The sequence below is a fragment of the Hemiscyllium ocellatum genome, chromosome 3, assembly GCF_020745735.1.
Source record: "Hemiscyllium ocellatum isolate sHemOce1 chromosome 3, sHemOce1.pat.X.cur, whole genome shotgun sequence".
Lineage (NCBI taxonomy): Eukaryota > Metazoa > Chordata > Chondrichthyes > Orectolobiformes > Hemiscylliidae > Hemiscyllium > Hemiscyllium ocellatum.
The window spans coordinates 54,104,081-54,126,420 of NC_083403.1; the positions used below are offsets into that span (position 1 = coordinate 54,104,081).

General features: G+C 41.4%; 1 protein-coding gene across 1 annotated transcript in view; it reads right to left on the bottom strand.

Annotated features, from left to right (window-relative positions):
* me1 (malic enzyme 1, NADP(+)-dependent, cytosolic) overlaps positions 1-22,340 on the bottom strand; it is a 425,357-nt gene that overhangs the window by 56,225 nt on the left and 346,792 nt on the right. The window contains exons 10-11 of the mRNA XM_060850027.1: positions 8,930-9,035; positions 4,971-5,113 (exon numbers count right to left, since the gene is read on the bottom strand). Of these exons, the coding sequence (XP_060706010.1) occupies positions 4,971-5,113; positions 8,930-9,035 (249 nt within the window). The remainder of the gene's footprint in view (positions 1-4,970; positions 5,114-8,929; positions 9,036-22,340) is intronic.

Genomic DNA, 22,340 nt, shown 5'->3' on the forward strand with positions numbered 1-22,340 from the left:
CTTAGCTAAAGAAATAAAACCTAAATTTTATTACTGTACAGTGTCCTTGTATCCTTAAAATATGCAGGGTCACAGCTAACTTCGATCTCTCAGAATCCAGGATTTAATGTCCGAGGTTAAAATTAGGTTATGGACTATCTAAATACTTTATGAAATTTAAATCAAGATCCTGTATCAATTGCTTGGTAAGTACAAATTAGATGATCCCTAAATGTGAAAGGCTGAAAAGCTAAATACTTGAACAGGGTATCATAAGTGAAATATACTATCCCCTCCATACATAAGCAGGGTAGTGACATTGAAACAAAGAGGCAACTATCAGATCCAAATACCTCTGACTTAATAGCACAAACCAAATGTCTATATTGATATCCTGTGTTTTTAGTTTTTGTGTCTCCAAGGCTAGATCCAAGATTAAAGCTGTTGAGTTCTACAATGAGTGAAAAGAACCCAACAAAGCCTGCTTTTTTTTGCAAAAAGGAGGGGGGGGGGGGTGCAATCATGTACGTTGTGCTAAGGACACAGAAAATGTGATTTCAAGGATTCTAAGGGTGGTCAAATTCTGATCACATGTGGAGGAGCTTTGAAGCTGAGATCAATCGCTCACTTTCTCGGTTTCTGAGCTCCCACATTCACTCAGTGACAAATAGCACATCATTTAGAACAGAAAATGCAAAAAAAAAATCAGCAATCAGGTCAAACCTTCGCCTGTATAAACTTGCAAAACAGCAAGGGTTGCTGCCTACCAGCTGACATGGCCCAATTGGACCTCAAGAAAACATTTCTGTGCAATATTTTAAGGAAAGCTTGTAACTGTGCAAATGTCCTTCAACAAATGCAATCATTCCTGCGTCCAGCCAAATTACACCAAAATTTGACCAGCAACAATTTTTTATATTTAAAAAAAATAAATTCCAGTATCCACTGAAATATGTGACTGGTGGCTGACAACTTTGTGCTACTTGTCCATTGAATGGGTGGGGAGGGAAGGGACTTGTGGTGATGGTTGTAATATTTTGACTGGCTGACAAAACTAGATTGAAGGGAGCCAGAAAGCCCTCCAGCCTACCCGATCATACAGCGGGGAGAGTCAATACCTGGCATCTAGCTCCATGAACCCAGATGCAGTGCTGCAACAAGTTCGCATACCCCACACAAGTGATCAAATTCAATGAGTAGATCTTCCATCACCATATCCAACAAGCTGCATTAATAGCCTCAGACATGGCTCAATTCACCACAGCCAAGAATTTCTATCAGGACTTATATCGCGCATTTACATCATTTGCCACACCCTTATACTCTTAGCATGCAAGCCTTATAAACACATCCCACAGTTGCAAACACTGCAGCAGATATTCAATCATATTACACAAATAAACTGCAGAATGGTCACTGACTTGTTTTGCAAACAGGCGGAAAGTAAGTTGAAACTAGCCAGGGAGCCAGGCACAGATGCACCTTCCCCTCCAGATGGAGATGATGGTCAGTCATTACTGATATCATGGCCAGTGACAACACTTCAACCACTGAAAATAATGACATTCACATCACTATCCCTCTTCTGAACACACTATTTTCCAGTTATGCCACATTTTGTTTTGATTTAGGACAAAGGCAGCGGTTAATGCACATGAACATTACCTCCTTCAAGTTCCTTTGCAAGCTACACATCATCCTAACTTGGAACTATCCTGCTGTCGCTTATTCATGTTCCTGATGAAAAGCTTGTGCTCAAAGCGTCAACTCTCCTGTTCCTTGCATGCTGCCTGACCGGCTGTGCTTTACCAGCACCACACTTTTTTCACTCTGATCTCCAGCATCTGCAGTCCTCACTTTCTCCTAGTTGATTATAGCCTTATTGCAAAGACTCTTCCAAGAGAGCCCACCTTGAAGAAGGTCTCCTCCTCCCTGTACAAGGACCTCAGGTGAGTCTCTCTCTCTCTCTCTCACTGCCTGCCCCCCCCCCCCCCACCCCAGATTGTCTCCTCTCCCCTGAAGCTCTTCAGCCACACCTGAAGCAGACCGCAACTAGAGCTACATCTCCTTCCTCAATGCCTGCCTATGGAACCAACTGATCCCACATGGACTCCAGACTACATTCAGATCACAATTTGGACCTGACCAGGACAACTACTGTCTACAGCAAATCCAAAGCCTCCAGAAATGGTTCACCCTCTGGATCCTCCACTCTACGTTCGCAACCATGCCCCACCACCTACACTCCCTGCAGTCAGCCCTCAGGGCTACACTCTCCCAGACCTGCAAAGGACTTCTGCTGTTCTTCTTCCTAAGAAGAATCCACACACTCGACAAACACTTTTTATTCCAGCATTTGGACATCAAGGAATGTAAGTACGCCAAGCGTTCATGTGCTTACCTCCAATCATCCCAGAACCTTCTCCCAGCCTCTGGAACCACTCAGACACCATTGGCCAAGGGGCTGCTACAGCCATCACCACCGTGGCACTTGCACCCCCGCCAACCCACAGACTGCAGCCACTGCCGACTATACCGCCTCCGCAATTGCTGCCAAGGCAGCCACCTCCACAACTGCCACCAGAACCACTGTGAAGACTACTCAGCACATTACTTCCACCCCTGTAGTTGCTGCCGCCTCAGCCACTTTCGCCCCGACATCACTCATCGGAACACTGCCAAAGATATCATTAACGCCACAACTGCCCCTGCGGATGCCACCAAATGCACAGTTTTCACCTCCCCTGACCCTCATCGTGTGCGTCACGTCCATTGGTGATGTCACCCACGTTACTATGACACACCCACTCTCTGCCCGGAATTCTCAACTCCAGCTCTACCAGGTCCTAGCTCCCAGCTCTGTCATGTTTAACTATCCCCCCAGACCTCTCCCTCACAGAGAATGGACAATCTGTCCTCAGTAAAGGTCTCATCTTCATCCCACTCTGCTCCCACATCCATGAATTCAACATGTGTTGCAGCATCAAACTTTTTTTCTGCCGCCTCCACGCTTACTTTTCCCATCAGGACTCCCATCCACCTTCTGAGGACCCCTTCTCCCACCTTCAACACACTCCATCCACTTGGACACCCAGTGCTGTTCTGTTACCCAGCCTCGATCCCTTCATCTCCAAATGCCACCATGACACTTACCACCTCAACATGTCCACACCTCTCACCCTCACAGTGTGCAGCCCTCCACTCCAACCCCAACCTCTCCATCAAAGCATCAGACAAGGTGGGGGGGGGGGGGGGGGGGGGGGGCAGTGGCAGTTTGGTGCAGTGACCTCTACACCAGGGGTTTTGCCCCCTTGACCATGACCTCACCTCCCATCATCAAACCATCATCTCCTAGACCATACAAAACCTCATCACCTCAGGGGATCTCACAGCAACAGCCTCCAACTTCAGTCTGGGAACCTACACCACCCAATTCTACCCCTTACCCAAAATTCTCAAACCTGACTACCCCAGACGGCCCATCGTGTCCACCTGCTCCTGCCCCACCAAACTTATCTCCGCATACCTTGACACCATCCTGTCCCCCATGGTTCAGGATCTCCCCACATACATTTGAGACACCACCTACGCCCTCCTCCTCCATGACACTGAGTTCCCCAGCCCCCAGTGTCGTATCTGTGCCATGGATGTCCACCCCTATACAAACCATCCACTATGCCAAAGGCTCCCAAGCCCTCCGTTTTGTCCTCTCCAACCAACCCAATCAGTACCCTTCCACTGACTCACTCATTTGATTGGCTGAACTGGTCCTCACATTCCTGATGAAGAGCTTATATTCAAAACATTGACTCTCTTGCTCCTCGGATGCTGCCTGACCAGCTGTGCTTTTCCAGCATTACACATTTTGAATCTGACAAAAATTCATCTTGTGTGACAACATCTATCCATGTTACACAGCAACAATGCTGTCTTCAAAACTGGGACTTTATTTGCTAATTCTGAAGTTTCTCACAAGACAACATACTGAGTGCTAATATTCAGTAGTAGTAAACACTAAATCAAAGTAAAGCTATAGCCAAAACAGAAAGAAAAAAAATGAAGTTATTACTCTGAATTAATTCTATACTTGTGGATGTTATGGACTAGGCCAGACCCCTCAAAACATTTTTAAGCAGGTAGTCCAGACCGTAACTTTGCTATTTGTTTCAGCTAAGTGTATAGTGAATATTCCCGGAATAAAATTAGCTGGTTCGAATGCCAAGCTTTGAACAAACAAAACTTATTTACAAAACTACAGAATGAAACACAAAGAACAGAAAACTGAATACCGGATAACTTACTCTATCCAAACTCAACCCAATTATGCTGTTCGGAAAATACTTGCAACTGTCCCAATACACACATCCCTGACACAAAGGGTAAAAATGAAACAAACTAGACCTTACAGGCTTGAGGTTAGAGAGGGAGGTCAGCAACATGTTTCACACATTCCCTGATGGGACTGAACTGGTGAAAGTTCTGAACCGAATCAAAAATTACTCTAATCTAAACTAAGGCTAGCCACACACCCAACTGGCCGCTCCCATTTCATTATACCAGTTTTTTAAATACGTGAAAGTTTTGGCCTGAAGCACCATCTGTTAAGGGGGTAAACAAAGGGCTCCAATAAAACTTTCAAACCCAGCCTAGTTGGAGCCTGGCTATTTACCCCCTCTCTGGAAAAAAAAATACTCAAAGGCATAGTAACCTTGTAAAAAGAGCCAGTATTGTGACATAGGTCATGCAAAATAATATTGACAAGCAATTATAAACAACCATTTGTATGCTTCATCATTCAACTGTCTACCCTGCAATTCCTGCATATTACACTTTGTATTTTTGTAAGGCTGTGCATTACATTGAGAATGTGTTGTAATCTTCTAATAATATTACTTTAATCAGTGAGGCGTTCACAGAGCTCATCTATCATTAATATTGGCAATATAACCAAGTCATTTTACTTTCTGATGGAATTAAAGGGGAGATATTACCTTAGTCAATTTATAACAATGCTCTGCGGTGCACTCTGCTTTGCTGGTTGGATTACTTAATGCAAATATAATTGGACGCTCATTGAAGCTTGCCATGTCTTTGATGATCTGTTCTGTAAATGCACCACCAATTGCAGAAACTCCTGTAAGAAACAAGCAGTCAGATAAAATCAATCCACAGGGTCCTGTCTCCCTGTATTTTAATAATACTGTTCACCATCACAAAAGGGGGAAAAAACTGCAAGGAACAAGATATCATAAAATCAGAACTGGAAGTCAAAAACATTGTTTGGCTTACACCAGACAGAATACCATCAATGAATACTACATGCAAATCCCCCAAATATGAAAAAGTAACAATGAGATTCCTGGTCATCTCATTGTACCAGAACAGGAAAATAGAGCTTCAAATGTGTCCTGGATGTTCCACACATTGATACTTCTCATGAAGCAGGAAGCTCTGCAGCTGAAAGAAGCAAACCATGTTTGAGAATAGGTGCAAGACGAGGTAAAGTAGATGATTAGAGTTTGTAGACCTATTTATGTTGTGTGACTAATAATGATTGAAGCCTCAATGAAGTACCTATATTTCTATGATAATCAACAATTTCTTTTAAAAAGCAGTAGCCTCTATTCATTAACCTATCTGCAAAGGTTGCAAGCACAATTAACTTAATTTGACTCAATGTACTCTTCAGTAAATATAATTTGCAATTACATTTTTTGGAGCTCAACAATAAATTATAGCACAACACATATGCAGAATATAACAATTTTACGATCGATCTGAATGACAGTATGTTAACAAAAACAAACATATAAAGAAGGATTACACATGAGCTTGTTTCTAACCCAATTTGAGAACAATTTGTAGTAAACTGTAATTTTTGTTATATTCTGCATATCAGTGTTGTGCTGTAATTTATTGTTGAGCTCCAACAATTTTAATTACAAATTATTTGACTGAAAAATATATTGAGACACATTAAGGTGATTGCAACCCATGCATAACGGCTGCTCTTTTTTCATCTGTGCAGATTCACTAAAAGGAAACAGGGGCATTTAATGAGGGTTTCAGCAGTAGCAATGCTAAGACAGGATCAACTCTGGTGAGGTTATGGAGGTGGAAACCTGACTGATGACATGAATACAGTCAAATGCTCACATCAGGATCAAATGTGACACCAAGTTTGCAAAATTACTGGCTTAATCTCAAACTGTTGCCTGGGAGGGGAATGGAGTTTTGAGTGGATACTGAAAAACAATAACTTCGTTCTTCACCAATGCTGGACGTGAGGAAATCTTTGCTCATTCAGTACTGGCAGTCAGATAAACCAATCTGACCATTTAGCTACAGTGAAAGAGAGTGGAGGGAGGAGGGGAGAGATGGAGCTAAATGTCATTAGTGTACATGTGAAGACTAACTGGAACTTTGGATAATACCCCAAGGAGCAGGACATTGCTGAGAAATATGGAGAATGTTCAATTGTAGATTCGCAAGTTTTCCAGCGATAGTAATTCAAGAATGGGGAAGAGAAGCCATTGTAAGTGTAAACATATCTTGACTATGACTAGTTGGATAAGAATGGAACCAGGTGAGAACAGTCCAACTCAGCTGGGCTACACAGTGTGGAGGCTGCAGACAAGTCAGGCAGCAAAAGGCAATAAAGCTGGCCTTCATCACAGTCACAAAGCTCCGTTTCAGTATTGTGGCAGGGCTGGAAATGGAATTGAAGGGATTCAAGCGGTGAGTTCTGAGGAAAGCTGGGAACAAACTTGGTAAATGATTCAGGGATTTTGGAAAGGAAAGGGAAAGTAGGGATGAAATGGTACATTGCAAGGACATAGAATTATGTGTGGTGTTTTTGATGCCAAGGTGATGTTGGCTGAAAGATAGATTATGGGCAGGTCAGTACCTAAAACGAGAATCCATTCTGGGCTCAGATGGAAGCCTGGAGGGGATTTTTGCCTTGCAGGTTTTTTGGGAATAGGATTGAGGGGCAGGAGGGGATTTCATGGTGGAGATGAGCTTTTAGAGGGCAAGAATGGGAATAGGAGGGAAAATTGTGAAAGGAAGCTGAAAAAGAAAAATTGTCATAAAGCTCCATATTTCTCTTGCACTTTGATGCTGCTGGAAGAATGATTTAAGCTCCAGTGGCAAGTCTGCAGTGCTGCTGTTGATTTAGTGTAGTTTACTTTGTTTAATAATCAATATTATTAAAAGGTTATTTTTAAATAACAGACCAATATGAACAAATGCAGGCCAGATGAGGGAAAAAAGCACAAAACCTGCTATACCATTAAAATGACAGTAGTTATCACCTTTTAAGAAAGGACCGAGAGAGAAAGCAGGAAATTATAGACCAGTTAGTCTGACCTCAGTGGTGGGAAAGATGCTGGAGTCAATTATAAAAGGATGAAATTACAACATATCTGGATAGCAGTAACAGGATAGGTCAGAGTCAGCATGGATTTATGAAGGGGAAATGATGCCTGACTAATCTTCTGGAATTTTTTGAGGATGTAACTCTGAAGATGGACAAGGGAGATCCAGTGGATGTAGTGTACCAAGATTTTCAAAAAGCCTTTGATAAAGTCCCACACAGGAGGTTCGTGAGCAAACTTAGGGTGCATGGTATTGGGGGCAAAGTACTGACTTGGATTGAAAATTGGTTGGCTGACAGGAAACAGAGTAGGAATAAACGGCTCCCTTTCAGAATGGCAGGCAGTGACGAGTGGGATACCGCAGGGATCAGTGCTGGGACTGCAGGTTTTTACAATATATATTAATGATATAGAAGATGGTATTAATAGTAACATTGGCAAATTTGCTGATGAAACAAAGCTGGGTGGCAGGGTGAAATGTGAGGAGATTACAGGGTGACCTGGACAGGTTTGGTGAGTGGACTGATGCATGGCAGATGCAGTTTGATGTGGATAAATGTATGGTTATCCACTTTGGTGGCAAGAACAGGAAGGCAGATTACTACCTAAATGGAGTCAAGTTAGGTAAAGGGGCAGTACAGCGAGATCTGGGTGTTCTTGTACACCAGTCAATGAAGGCAAGCATGCAGGTACAGCAGTTAGTGAAAAAAGCTAATAGCATGCTGGCCTTCATAACAAGAGGGATTGACTATAGAAGCAAAGAGGTTCTTCTGCAGCTGTACAGGGTCCTGGTGAGACTGCACCTGGAATATTGTGTGCAGTTCTGGTCTCCAAATTTGAGGAAAGACATTCTAGCTATTGAGGGAGTGCAGTGTAGGTTCACGAGATCAATTCCTGGAATGACGGGACTATTTTATGTTGAAAGATTGAAGCGACTAGGCTTGTATACCCTTGAGTTTAGAAGATTGAGAGGGGATCTGAATGAGATGTATAAGATTATTAAAGGATTGGACACACTGGAGGCAGGAAACATGTTTCCGCTGATGGATGAGTCCCGAACCAGAGGACACAGCTTAAAAATAAGGGGTAGACCATTTAGGACAGAGATGAGGAGAAACTTCTTCACCCAGAGTGTGGTGGCTGTGTGGAATGCTCTGCCCCAGAAGGCAGTGGAGGCCCAGTCTCTGGATTCATTTAAGAAAGAGTTGATTAGAGCTCTCAAGGATAGTGGAATCAAGGGCTATGGAGATAAGGCAGGGACAGGATACTGATTGAGGATGATCAGCCATGATCATAATGAATGGTGGTGCAGGCTCGAAGGGCAGAATGGTCTACTCCTGCACCTATTGTCTATTGACACAGATAGCCGGATCATAAGAATAAAAATAGCACTTGGGTGATGAAAACTGGTGTGCTAGCTAGTTTACAGTGCCAAAAAAATTCCTATTTCTTTTCATGCATTCTATGAGAGGGAAATTTGATGAAGTATGTTTTAAAAAGTCTAATTAATGAGGAGGCAAACAGAATGTAGGAGTTAGCAGAGGAAGGTTTATTTTAAAATGCCATATACGTACCTATAATTGCAGTAGGTTTGAGAGACCGAACAACATCAGCCAGGTTCTTCAGCTCACAATGTGGATGAGCAAAGCGCATTTTCTGCTCAGTCAGGTTGGCACGCCCCTGAAAGACACAGGAAAACAAACATACTAAAATGTTACAGACAAAATTATTTAAAGCTTTTCTTTTTCATCACTAATTTAAAAAGAAATGCTTAGAGATACTGTCGTGGGTCAGATGCACGACCGAGCCATACACGCACTTATAAACAAGTTGATCATATTGAAAAAAACTTCTATCGCCTTTGCGTCTATTAATGTAGACTGAATCAAACGCTGAAGAAATAACTTGTAATGCCATGTAGGTCCCATTCACACCAGCTGCTTGGAATACAAGTACAAGAGAGTTTAGGAGAACATCAAATTATCGTAGTATCAGGATTTCACATACCTGCTGTCCCAACTCCTTTAAGAGGAACCTTCAACCCAGTGGACAAGGTAAAGCCTACCACTGTATAAATGTGTATATACTATTATATGGGCACAGATAAGCTCTCATGCAGCTTGGCATCCATTCAGAGATCACAACAGGTTTCAAACCTCTCAGAGTTGGAGAATTCATGCTGGGAGATGCTGTCACGCCAAGAATGGTGCTGGGATAAAAATACAGTTTACAGGGCCACAGAAAAAGAAATGATATATCAATAAGAAATGGCTAAAACGACTTTCTTACACCCCTTTTCATTTTACTGTGACTATCAATACTCTCCTGTCAACATACTACCACTGAACACCGTTGCAAACAAGTATTACGTACATCCTGCAACCCAAAAACAGCAGTAAAGAGTGTATGGAACATGGACACACCACCAACTCATGGCTAAACTGTTGATGCCATTAACTGAAAATGCATTGTGCAGTATACGCAGGTTCCCAGTGGTAGGTCAATCCATCCAGATAGTGTCTGGAAATTGGTTGACATTTATATGAACATCTAGTTTAAAACATCAAACATTAATCACAAAAAAAGGTCTGCTAAAATAAATTAGTCTGAACAAAACAATTCTATTGAAGAGACCGGGCTGATGACTACAGGTGAACAAACAGAGAAGATGTACCCTCACCTTAACCAGACAGAATTGCAACCAGTAGCTGTCGACACCAGATTGGTTTGAGAACAGTCTACAAAACATGGCAGAGCACAAACCACAAAAGATAGATAACCACAATATTTTATCCTTGAAAAAGAGTATATGAGACCAAAAGGATGTTTTACTTTGGACAGCTTTAAAAAGAGTAATTTTAATCATGACGTCTGGATAGAAAATAGTGAGGTAAGTTTGACATTTTCCTTCCTGTGATTTCACTTAAAAATGGGTGACCCATTTGACTACGTCAGTTCCCGAAAAGACAGGTTAGTTTAAAATTAGCTCTCAAATTTTCATTTTGTTTTAACATCACGCACATGTCCATTCAAATCCCACCTTATAAAATGTTCTTAAAATCTGCAAAGTGACATCACTGATCAGCTTTCAGGGAAACTTTAATGTAAGAAATAAAGATGAGAAAAGGGAGAGGCAACAAATGATCAATAGGCACTTTGTACATGTGTTTAAGAATCTTGAGAATTTTGGCGCTTCGTTTAAAAGGTAATTTCCACAGAATCAAACTACAACGCAGCGAGAATAGAAGGAAACCGTGAAGTCCATGGTGAGCCCAGGAGCTATCTAATTAGTCTCGCTCCCCTGTTCTCTCCCAGAGCTCTAATTTTCTTCACTCCAAGAATCTATTTTATTCTCTTTACCACTGATCCTGCTTCACCATCCCTTCAGGCACTGCATGCCCAACCATACTTGGTTGTGTAACTTTTTTTAACCCTCGAATCTGATCTGGTTCATCTGCCATTCATCTTAATTCAGTGTCTGCCAGGTTACTGACTGCTCTGCCAGTGGAAACACTTTCTCCTTATTTAACCTGTTAAAAAGGTCTTCACAATTTTTAAAATCTTCACAAAGCCTCCCCGTAAGCTGGTCTGCTGTAAAGGCAACAACCCAGTTTCGCCACAGCACCGTTAAACCCTTATTCCAGGCTGCCATCTAGCAACTCTTCTACACAATTGCTGTGGTCTTCATATCCTTCCAAAATAATTACCCACGGAGTGGCAATCAAATTCAGGTTGCCTCCCTGTTCCCCCTTTGTAAGTAGACTGTACATTTCAGAGATTCCGATCAGGGATTGTTCTGGAGTAAGGAGTATGCTAGGTCCCTTACACTGCGAGAGAGTTGAGGCAAAGGCAGACAACTCCATGTTTTTGACAGCAGCCGGTCACCACACTGTGCAAATTGAACTGTCCAGTATCACAACCAGCCTCTTTGACAGCTAGTGGGTTCTGGTTGTGGGAGTGCATGGGAGTGGTTATTGGATTCTGATGGGATGAAGGATGGTGTGTCACATCTCTAGCAGGGGCTATCAGGTCTTGGGGTGGGGGTGAAATTGGAGTGTGGGGAGTAGTCTCAGTCAGAGATGGAGGGTTGGATCTGGTCTTGGACAGAGACATGAGGTTATTGGTTCCCGGGTGAGGTGTGGAGGATCCCAGGCGGAGTGTGTGAGGATGTTTATTCAAGGGTTGGTGGGGTGGGGCGGGGGGAAGAGAGAGAGAAGAGGGGTGTGTGTGGAAAGACAGCCTAGAGAGAGTCTGGTCCCAGGTGAAAAACTGGATTGGACTGTTCCTGGAGTTGACAGGAATGGCAGGTGACAGGTCCTGGAGGATAGAAAGGATGTCCAGATCAGGGTTTCGGGGGACATGGAGTTGGAAGCATGTATGCCAAGTTGGAGGGTCAGTTTAATAGCTACTCAGTAGCTAAAACTAGGTATGTATTGGTCTAAACATTTTTGAGCAACTGATTATTTAACTTCAGCAGAACTTTCCAAATTCTCCGATTCAAATTGAAATTTTTGGCAGGTTCCAGTTGCATTGGAATATTCAACTTCCCAGGAAATTCCTTCAATCTACTATGTCTGGGATTCTGTGGAGTCCAAAAGCACAACTTCCACGTCTGCTGCAGAACCCTCATCTGGCCAGTGGAAAGTGTAGACTGTGCTAGTCAGGATTGGACACAATGCACCAGAGGATGGGCTATTTGTCAAGGAAAAGGTTACAACAGCAGCGACACCCTCACTCTTATACAGTGCCTTTTACAAAGTGAAATATCACAAGTTACGTCCCAGGAACAATATCAAACAAACATTTGATACTGAGCCACATAAATATTAGAACTGATGATAGAGGGACTCGTGGAGAAGCCCAGAGGTTTATGGAGGCAATTCCAGAGGTCAGAGCTCTGACAGCAACAAGGTGACAGTGCTGAAGCAGTTAAAATCAAGATGCTAGAATTGAGCTCAACTTGCTTCAGTACTCTCTGCCTTTATTCAGAGATCCCATATGCTTTCTTAAAGACAACAGCCATCTCAACTTGGTCAACCATATTCAACAGGTTTTACGTACACAAACACACAAGTCTCAGTTACAATTTTTTTTACAACTGCACTATGTACCCAATGTTGCCTCTGTGCTTACCCTAGCAAAACACATCATCTCATACTTCACCACAATAAAAGACCACCTGCATTATATCTGCCTATTTCATCAGTCTATGTCCTCATTAAAAATGTTATGATCTTCATTGTTAACCAGGTTCCTAAGTTTCATGCCAAATCTTTTCAAGAGATGATTACATGATACATAATGAATCTTGGGAAATCACAAGTGCATCATCTATGTTTCATAGATTTAATGATTAGAGAATCAATGTTCCAAACTGCTGGAACTGTGGGATGCTGATCAGGAAACTTGGGAATTACTGTATACTGATTTGTTCCTTATCCAGCAGATGGCACCATTTCCCAGGAAATAATTATCTCTCTTTTCATTTGAAATATACAAAGTCTTCAGTTTAAAGAAATCAACTTTAGGTAATCCGTCTCCCTCTAACACAGGGCTTTCTCATGAGAATGTTACATTCGGACCAGGTGTGACTGGATGTGGAATATCTGAGGTTTTACAAGACATGTCCCACAGATGAAATAATGTTGACAACCAGAACTTTTCAGTGTTTTAAGCAGGGTCGTGTAAGTAGCTGTGTACAGTGGTAACTGGAATGGACAACAAATGCTGACCACTCCAGCACTTGCTCCCAGCCCACAACTTAAAAAAGTGCAATTTATTGCAAAGAATATTTTCAGATGTCTTTTTAATATAAAGAATTTTAATGATATTTCCATCAATCAAGACTCATTGCATGGACGGATAATATCTGCCAGATGGTTTGCATTCCTTTGTAGAAATGCTGAACTGTACAGAATGAAGCCAAGTAGCAATTCTTCAATCACACTTTTGCATCTTTCTCCTCTACCCTTTCCATTGGGCACAGCCTCAGGGGTATAGCCATTTGCAGTTTATATTAATCACATCTCTTCAGGCAGGAGCATTAATAGTGAATGCTAGAAGATAATTTGTTTATTGGAATACAGAAACATAGGATTTAGAAGCAAGAATAGACTATTCAGCCAAATGACCCTGCTCCACCATTCATTAGATCACAGCTGATCTGGGTTGGGCTCTCAACTTCATTGAACTCCCATGATCCTTGACCCTCCACTGTATTCTGGAGTACAGAATTTCATAGATTAATAACTTTCTAAAAGAAAATAAAATCTCATTCCTCAATTCAAAGGGAAACTTCCTCGGTGTCCTGATACATGACTTTCACAGCAAGGTGTGCCTCCCCGCTGGTTTCTCTCCAAAACAATCGACCTTGTCAAATTCCATCAGGGTTCTACATGGTTCAATAAAATCAGCACTCATTCTTCTAAACTCCAAAGGGAAAAGGCACAAATTGCACAATCTTTCTTCAAAGGCAGGATCTTTATGTCAGGAGTGAGTTGAGTGAATCTTCTCTGAACTGCTTCCATAGCTTTTTCGCATATAAGGCGACCAAAGTTGTACACCATACTCTAGATGCAAGGCCCTGTACAGATGCAATAAAACTTCCATTCTTTTATATTCTATTCCACTTGCAATTAAGGCTAACATCCCATTTGCCTTCCTAATCACTTGTTGGACCTGTACATTGACTTTGAGAGTCATGCACCATGACACACGCATGTGCCACAGAGATCTGCAATCTCTTTCTATTTTAATAGTTCTTCCTGCCAAAGTGGACAAGTTCACATGTTCCCACATTATACTGCCACTCTCCATTTTTGGAGCCACTCACTAAACCTGCCTGTATCCCTTTGCTGAAGTCTACATTCTTGTGACAAAATCCTAACGGAGGCCAAATTCCAGAGCAACTCAGCTTCCAGCAGCGTCAACTGGATGACAAGGGGCTGGTTTCTCCTCTCCCAGACAAGGGACACTACGGTGCACTACTGTGATGTCAGGATTTCCTCAACTGATACCGGTTGACTTGACACATACCAGGGTGAGAACTAAAGACAGGTTTGAAAGATGAACAGTGCAACATAATGTATTTCTCAATCAGGCACCAATGTCAAGACTTTTCATAATCCAGCACTGGCAGCAGAATCCAACAGGGCAACACGGTGGCTCAGTGGTTAGTACTGCTTCCTCATAGCACCAGGGACCCCGGTTCAATTCCAACCTCAGGAGACTGTATGTGTGGAGTTTGCACATTCTCCACATCTGCGTGGGTTTCCTCCAGGTGCTTCAGTTTCCTCCCACAATCCAAAACAGGAATATGCAGGTTAGATGAACTGGCCATTCTAAATTGCCCATAGTGTTCAGAGATGTGTAGGTTAGGTGCAGCAATCAGGGATAAACGTAGGCAAATGGGTTTGGGTGGGATGCTCTTCGGAGGGTCAGTTTCCGCACTGCAGGTATTCCATTACAAATAAAGTAAATTGTAAGAACCATTATTTTAGCCTTTTCATAAATAGAGTATCTAAGACTACAAAACCTGGAGAACTGTGTGTTAAGTTAACAAGGGTGGCATGGTGGCTCAGTGGTTAGCACTGCTGCTTCGCAGCGCCAGGGACCTGGGTTCGATTCCAACCTTGGATGACTGTCTGTGTGGAGTTTGCACATTCTCCCCGTGTCTGTGTGGGTTTCCTCCGGGTGCTCCAGTTTCCTCCCACAATCCAAAGATGTGCATGTTTGGTGAATTGGCCATGCTAAATTGCCCATAGTGTGAGATACGTTAGTCAGGAGTAAATGTAGGGGAATGGGTCTGGGTAGGTTACTCAGAGGGTCGGTGTGGACTTGTTGGGCTGAAAGGCCTGTTTTCACACTGTAGGGAATCTAATCTTAATGAAATTGCCTGTTGTATGCATCTTTCTCGGAGGTGGGTCTCATCTATCATGCCAGCAGTTGCTGCCCATCTTTAACTGTCCTTGAAATGAGTGGCTTGTTTGAGCCATTTCACAGGGTCATTAAGAGTTGTTGCTGTGGCTCTGGAGTCACATGCAGGCCAAACTAAGTAAGGGTGGAAGATTTCCTTCCCTAGAGGATATTACTGAATCAAATGGATTTTTACAACCATTGATAGTGGTTGCAGAGCTGCCAATGGTCCAGAATTTTTAATTCCAAATTCATTACTCATTCATTTTTCTAAGAGAAAAAGTCATTCACTCATGGGACATGAGCTTGACTGGCCAGCATTTCTTGCCTGTCCCTAGCGGAAGGTAATGGTGGTGAGCTTGCAACATCTGCCATGGTGTTGTTCAAACCGATGTAAGAAAAAGACATTGATTGAGCAAGTAAATTTCTGCTTTGCTCCATCTACAATACCACAATGGATAAAAATGCTTTGAATACAGAGAATATTTCCAAAGTCAGATTCATCTTTGACAGGAGCATAATGCCAAGCGTTTCAGCGTTTATCTAGCTTACAACTCCTGCTAGTAGAGGTTGCTCGAGAAGTTACAAAGGACGAATCTATAGTGCTTGAGCTAAATCATCGACTGTTAATTGCAAGTCACTCATGATTCTATGAAATTTGACTATTATCAACAGTCAACCAGAATAATTATTAGATTCAAGCTGTGCAGCACAACTGCATGCTGAGTGGAAGACGTTGATGACATTGATTCCAGAATGGAATATAGATGCACTTTACCAGTTTCTGCTTCTTGTACCCTGCTTTTGTTTTATCTAACCATGTCGGAAATAAATCCACAGGGGCTGATATCCTGTCACCAAGTCCCCCTTTATCCACACATGCACTGGTCTGGCTTCCTTAGAGCAGACTCCGAGTGAATGTACCTTGGACACTCCTGTTTAGCCAGGGCTCCCTGATTGGACCAGACTAATAGCCCCAATCAGGGAACTCAGCTGACCTTGTTACAATCACTACAATGTCCAAACTTAGTAATAAAAGGTGAGGGCTGGAGAAAGCAAAGGGAACCACAATGTGAATATAGAGCATCAAGTTTAACATAGGAGAACCTTTATATATATAATTCATGTTTTGGAGGAGCCGGTGTTGGACTGGGGTGGACAAAGTTAAAAATCACACAACACCAGATTATAGTCCAACAGGTTTGTTTGGAAGTACAAGCTTTCAAAGCGCTGTTGGATGAGGTGTGATTGTGTTGTGTGATTTTTAAATATATAAACAATTTATTTTAAACACATGTGAATAATATCCTCAATATTTTAACTGAAGATCCAATACCATTATTCCTCAAGCACTACTTAACCATGACAACTCAGGTGCTACCTTTTCCAGTTGCTTCATGCTTGATTATGTGGTCTCTTGACAGTTGTTTTAAACTGTGTGAATTTTAAATTGATGTTCTGACCTCTAGTTAATCTTAACCAAAACAGATTATTACAATGCTTTCTGTAGGATGTTGCAATGGTCAACTGGTTGCTTAGTTAACCTAAATTACAACAACGATTAAACTTAAGAAGCAGTTTATTAGGTATAAACTGCTTTGGGATATGTGGAGATTATGTAAACGCAAGCCTCTTAACATCATGACCTTAAACTTGCTTTTTGTGGATATTAATAAATAAATGCTTAAAGTATTAAAACCCTTTGTTAGTTGATTAAAAACTTTAATCTATTATTTCAAAAGGGCTACTTTCTGTGTTTAAGCAGGAAAGAGTAAACAAAATACAAATACATTCAGTAGCAGCATATTAATTCCATGTAATTTCAATAACTATGTTAAATGTTATTTCTTATGAGCCTGAGGGTTGCTAGCCTTTCAGAAGCCAGAGAGACAATGGTATAAAAGCATGGGTCTGGAAAGTTGATCGATCTAAAGCTGCAAGAACCAAAGATAAATAACAAAAACGTATCCCCATTTTAAATAAGTGATGAAAAGTGCTTTTATATAAAATAAGTGACCTTATTTCATTTCTTACACAGTTTGGCAGTCAAGAGAAATTCCAGAGCTCTAATGTAAGCATGTCTGAAATGGTTGATGGCTAAATCACCTGTAGATGTAATTCATACTTACTAATTTACCAACAAATGAAAACATCAACTTGTCAAACAGTCTTTATTCCTAAAATAATATGCATCACATATAAATCACTGCAGTGCAGCCAAGTTTCAAAAAATTCTGGGGAAATCACAGACAAATCAACACAAAAACATCAACAATACTGCAGTATTGCTGTTGTTCAGTCTTCAATTTCTGAACTTGGAATCTCAAAACTAGCAGTAGCTGATTTTGAAATAACAGCAACTTTCTTAAAACAAATCCCTTCTAATCATCGTGATGGATGGGACCATGGTAGCTGCACAACGTGCAAAGATGATCATTCATTTTCTTTGTTTCACATTATACAAATGTAACAAAATGCTAGTTATCTAGGAATGGAAGGTCTAGAAATAACAACTATAACACAAGCAAGCTGGATTGATCCACTGAGGAGAATGTTGCATCTTATATTAGAGATGCTCCAGTTAATAGCGCTTAATGAGCAGTCATTTGGATTCTGAATGAGAAATGGCTCAGATGTGGTCATAGAAAATAAAAGCTGTTCCCTTGCACTTTTTGCCTGAATGATGATAGATGGCTGTATGAAATTTAATATACTATTGAACAATTTGCCGTTAAGTCTTCACCCTATACCCTAACAATAGGAAGCGAATAACTGTCAAGACTCTAAGGCATTCTGTGCTCGAAAACTAACAATAGACTTTGAAAACATCTGCATGATGGAAATGAATGAGCCATTAATGACCACTGGTTTTTGCCCTACCTGAATACACACGGTCAGACAAAGGCTATGATTCCCCCACTCCTGTATCAACTGGCAATAAAATCAATAGGCCAAGGAAAGATGCCTTAGTCTCTTTCCTCTACAGTTGACTGTCCCTAAGGTTTATTTTAAACAGAGTCTCCTATGAAGTTCTAACACAGGCCAGGATCCAATGGGTTTTGAGACACAAAAATGCTGGAAGCCCTTCATTTCTCCACCACTTGGTTTGCTGCGATCCTCTAGCTTCCTGTTTGTCCACTTTGGATCCAGCATGGAATGGTTCTGGACAAAATTATTGGTCTTTCCAAAGCTTAGGAGATTGGGGACAATTTCTTGATCTCAATGAAATTGAGAAACGAACTTTCATCACAAATTTCACTGGAACTCAGAGGAGAGTCTTGTCAGAAAGCCAAATCAAATTCGCTGACCTAAATTCATTGCTTGTAGTTCACTAATTCTGAACTGAAACCAAATACAGTGACAGCCTAATTTACTAGACAATAACCTTCATTTTACAGAACAGTTTCAAACAGAGCTGTATTAACTGAAAGAATTTAAATAAGGGCACAACAGGAAGACCAGAAAGGCTCATTAGACCTTTTAATTGTGCTCTCTCCTGTGAGAGTCCAATTATTGACCAAGATGGAAACCCCCAGTTTTCAGGCTGAACAGCCCCAATGTTGCTCAGCTTTCTCAAATTTTCTGAAGATTTGTAAAATAGAGGGATAATGATTAAATGCACCTCTATTAACACTATTTCCATCCTTGAGCAAAACTAGGTAAGTTGATCACCTCAGGTGATACTCCAAATATCTCAAGCCATCCTGAAATGAAACTTCCAATCAGAGAACAAATGGTGATGACAACTGTATCTCCTGCCCTGTGAATCATAACTGAACATATGGGTCAGATCAACATGGTGCTCCAAACATCAGTGCGCTGGCAGGAACGACATCTTAACCAAGGAGACTGGGTCCTTTCCCTCACCCTCCTGAGTTTGATGGGGCTGGATTACATACATATTAAATCGGAGCAGGTTATTTGGTGTCTCAAGCCTGCTCAGCCATTCATTAATATCATGGTTGATGTGTTTGTGTTTTGAATTCCACATTCCCATCCACCCAGACGACCAAATTCTCCTATCCATCTTAATGTTCAATGACCCCATTTATAGGGCCTGCTGAGGGAAAGAATGCCATAGTCGCACAATCCCCAGGAAGAATTCTTTTTGTTGCTCTTTCTCTAAAAGTGTGACGCCTAATTTTTAAACAGCGCTTACTAGTTTTGGACTGACCTACAAGAGGAAACATCCTTCTAGTATTATTATCCACCTTGTCAAGATCATTCAAATACTTGTACACTTCAAATCAAACATCCCTCACTCTGCTAAATTGCAGCCTGTCCACTTCATAAGGCAACCCACTCATTCTAAGTACTAAACTAGTCAACGTTTTCGAACCACCTCCAGAGCATCTTTCCTTAAATAAATGGACTAAAACCCTTGGGGGTGGCAATACAATAGTTAGCACTGTTGCCTCAAAGCACCCGAGGCCCAGGTTCAATTCCTGCTGAGATGACTGTCCGTGATATGTTCTCCCTGTGTCTGCGTGGGTTTCCTCTGTGTGCTTTGGTTTCCTCCCACATACAAAGATGTGCGGGTTGGGTGGATTAATCATGGTAAATTGTCCATAGTGTATCCAGGGACATGCAGGCTAGGTGAGATAGCCATTGTAAATCCAGGTATAGGGTGGGGTGTGGAATGCGCTTTGGATGATGGTGCAAACTAGATGGCCTGAATGGCCTCTATCTGCATTGTCGGTTTCATGATTCTATGAAAACCGGATCCAGTATTCAAGATGTGGATTCACCAATGCATAACTGAAGCACAACATTATTTCTTTTATATTCAATTTGTCTCATTGAAAAACCAATATCCCATTAGTCTTCGTGATTGCATACTGCACCTGCCTACTAACATTATGTAACTCATTTATGAGAACACCTAAATCTCTCAGCACCTCTGCTCAATTTTTATTACTCTTGCCAAAGTAAATAACTTCATATTTTCTGACATTATATTCCATCTGCTGGATAGACTTTCCCCACACACAACCCATTTATATCAGCCTGAAATTGCCTTATGGCCTCTTGACAACATATGTTCCTGCTTATCTTGGTCGTCTTCTGTGAACATAGCTACCATGACTTCCATCCCCATCTCTCTTAGTCATTGATGTAAGTTGTAAAACATTGAGCGCCCAGCACAGATCCTTGTGTGACTCTTCTAATTACATTCTGCCATTCAGATGTACATCCATTTATGCACACTCTTTTCTGCCAGTCATCTATCCATACTAACATGCTACATCCTCTACCATGAGCCTCCATTCTCCACAATAACTTTCAATGCAACATCTTATCAAATGTCTTCTGGAAGTCTTACTATAGTATTTCTAAAGTGTCTACCCACAGCGCATGTTACAGACCACATGCAGGATGGGAGTAAGTGTTTATAAAAACTTTAAATCAGGAGGTAAATGGGAGAGGGGAACTTGAGTGAAATTCCAATCACGAGGGAAGCTGTACCAAACAAATTGATGGAGCTGCGAGCTGACAGATTTCTGGGTCCAAATGAACATTATCACAGAGTCCTAAAAGAGGAAAAAGATGCAATGATGGTAAATTTTTGAAGGTTCACCAGATTCAGGAAAGGTTCCATCTGACTGGAAAGCAGCAAACAAAACCTTTCTATTCAAGAAGAGCAACAGCCAAGGAACAGGTATCTCTAAGTTAATTAGCTTGTCGTCAGTCACAAGGATGGTCTTAGAAATGATCCTGAAAGTGAACATAGCTGCATACTTAGAAAAACTCAAGGTAATTGGAAAGAGTTGGCATGTTTTTTTGTAAAAGGGAAATTCTGTTGAACCAATTTATTGGAATTCTTCAGAAGGAATAAGATCAGATGCAATGCAAGAGAGGTGATCAGCAAGCAGCTGAGCAAATTGGGCCTTACCAGTTGTTGGCTATTGAAAGGCAGGAGTGCCTCCTTTCCAGGTTCCGGATGCAACTGAGTACAAATAAAGCCACTGCCTGCAACTATCCAGCAGTTTCCCGATCTGTGATTATACAGTTCTGACGTCTGTCTTCAGTCTGCTTTTTACACCTGAACAGATACAGCAAGAGCAGTTCCTGGCCAAGCCTCCAAACTGCAAATTCTCTCTGATTTCTGAAAGAATTCTGTATTTCACCTGAAAAATGAATTAATTTCCCAGATACAAGAATTATACCTCTATCTTTCACTAAAATCCACTTCCAATGGAGCTTCCACAAAACATAATTCTGCCACATTTGCCAATGACAAATCTTCACTAAACATTGATTTACTGCACTCTAATCCATACAATTTATTTGATTTTTGTGTAATTCACAACTGTAACTTATTTCCTTCTCTCTTTTCTCTCTCCCTTAAATTCTTGCCTATGCATGTGTTACAAATCTTACTGCCAGATTTTGGATATATTAATAAACCTTATTTTGTCTAAACAATAAACAAAGTGCAGTGGGTCATGTTAAAATTGGACTTTGCAGAGAGGATTTGGGGAAATGCATCACAGCCATTTTCTTTTAAGAAGGGGAAAATAAGAAACAAATTAAAACCAACCTCTATCCAAGATAGAACAGTAAAATTAATTTAATTCTCATCTTCCCTTTGTCTATGATAGCAGCAACTTGACATATTGACTGTGCTGATCTCTTCTGTTAGTGTCAAAATTAAGGCATTTCGATAAAGTAGCTAAAGAGAATCAGTTTGTACTAATAAGGGATACGCTGTCAGGGTAAAGGACAAGAAAAAAATTGGGGGAAGCATTGGTGAAGACAAGGTTTGTTTTAAAAATAGCTATTTATGATGATCTGGAAAAGGTGGCAGCAGCTCATCCGCAGTAATTTCCATAATAGATTAAACCATTTACAGTCAGAGCTGTACATCATGGAAAGTGACCCTCTGGTCCAACACATCCATGCCGACCAGATTAATAAATGATCTAGTTCCATTTGCCAACATGTCACGCACATCCCTCTAACCCCTTCCTATTCATGTACCCATCCAGATCCCTTTTAAATGGTGTAATTGGACCAGCCTCCACCACTTCCTCTGCAGCTCATTCCATACATGCACCACCCTCTGAATAA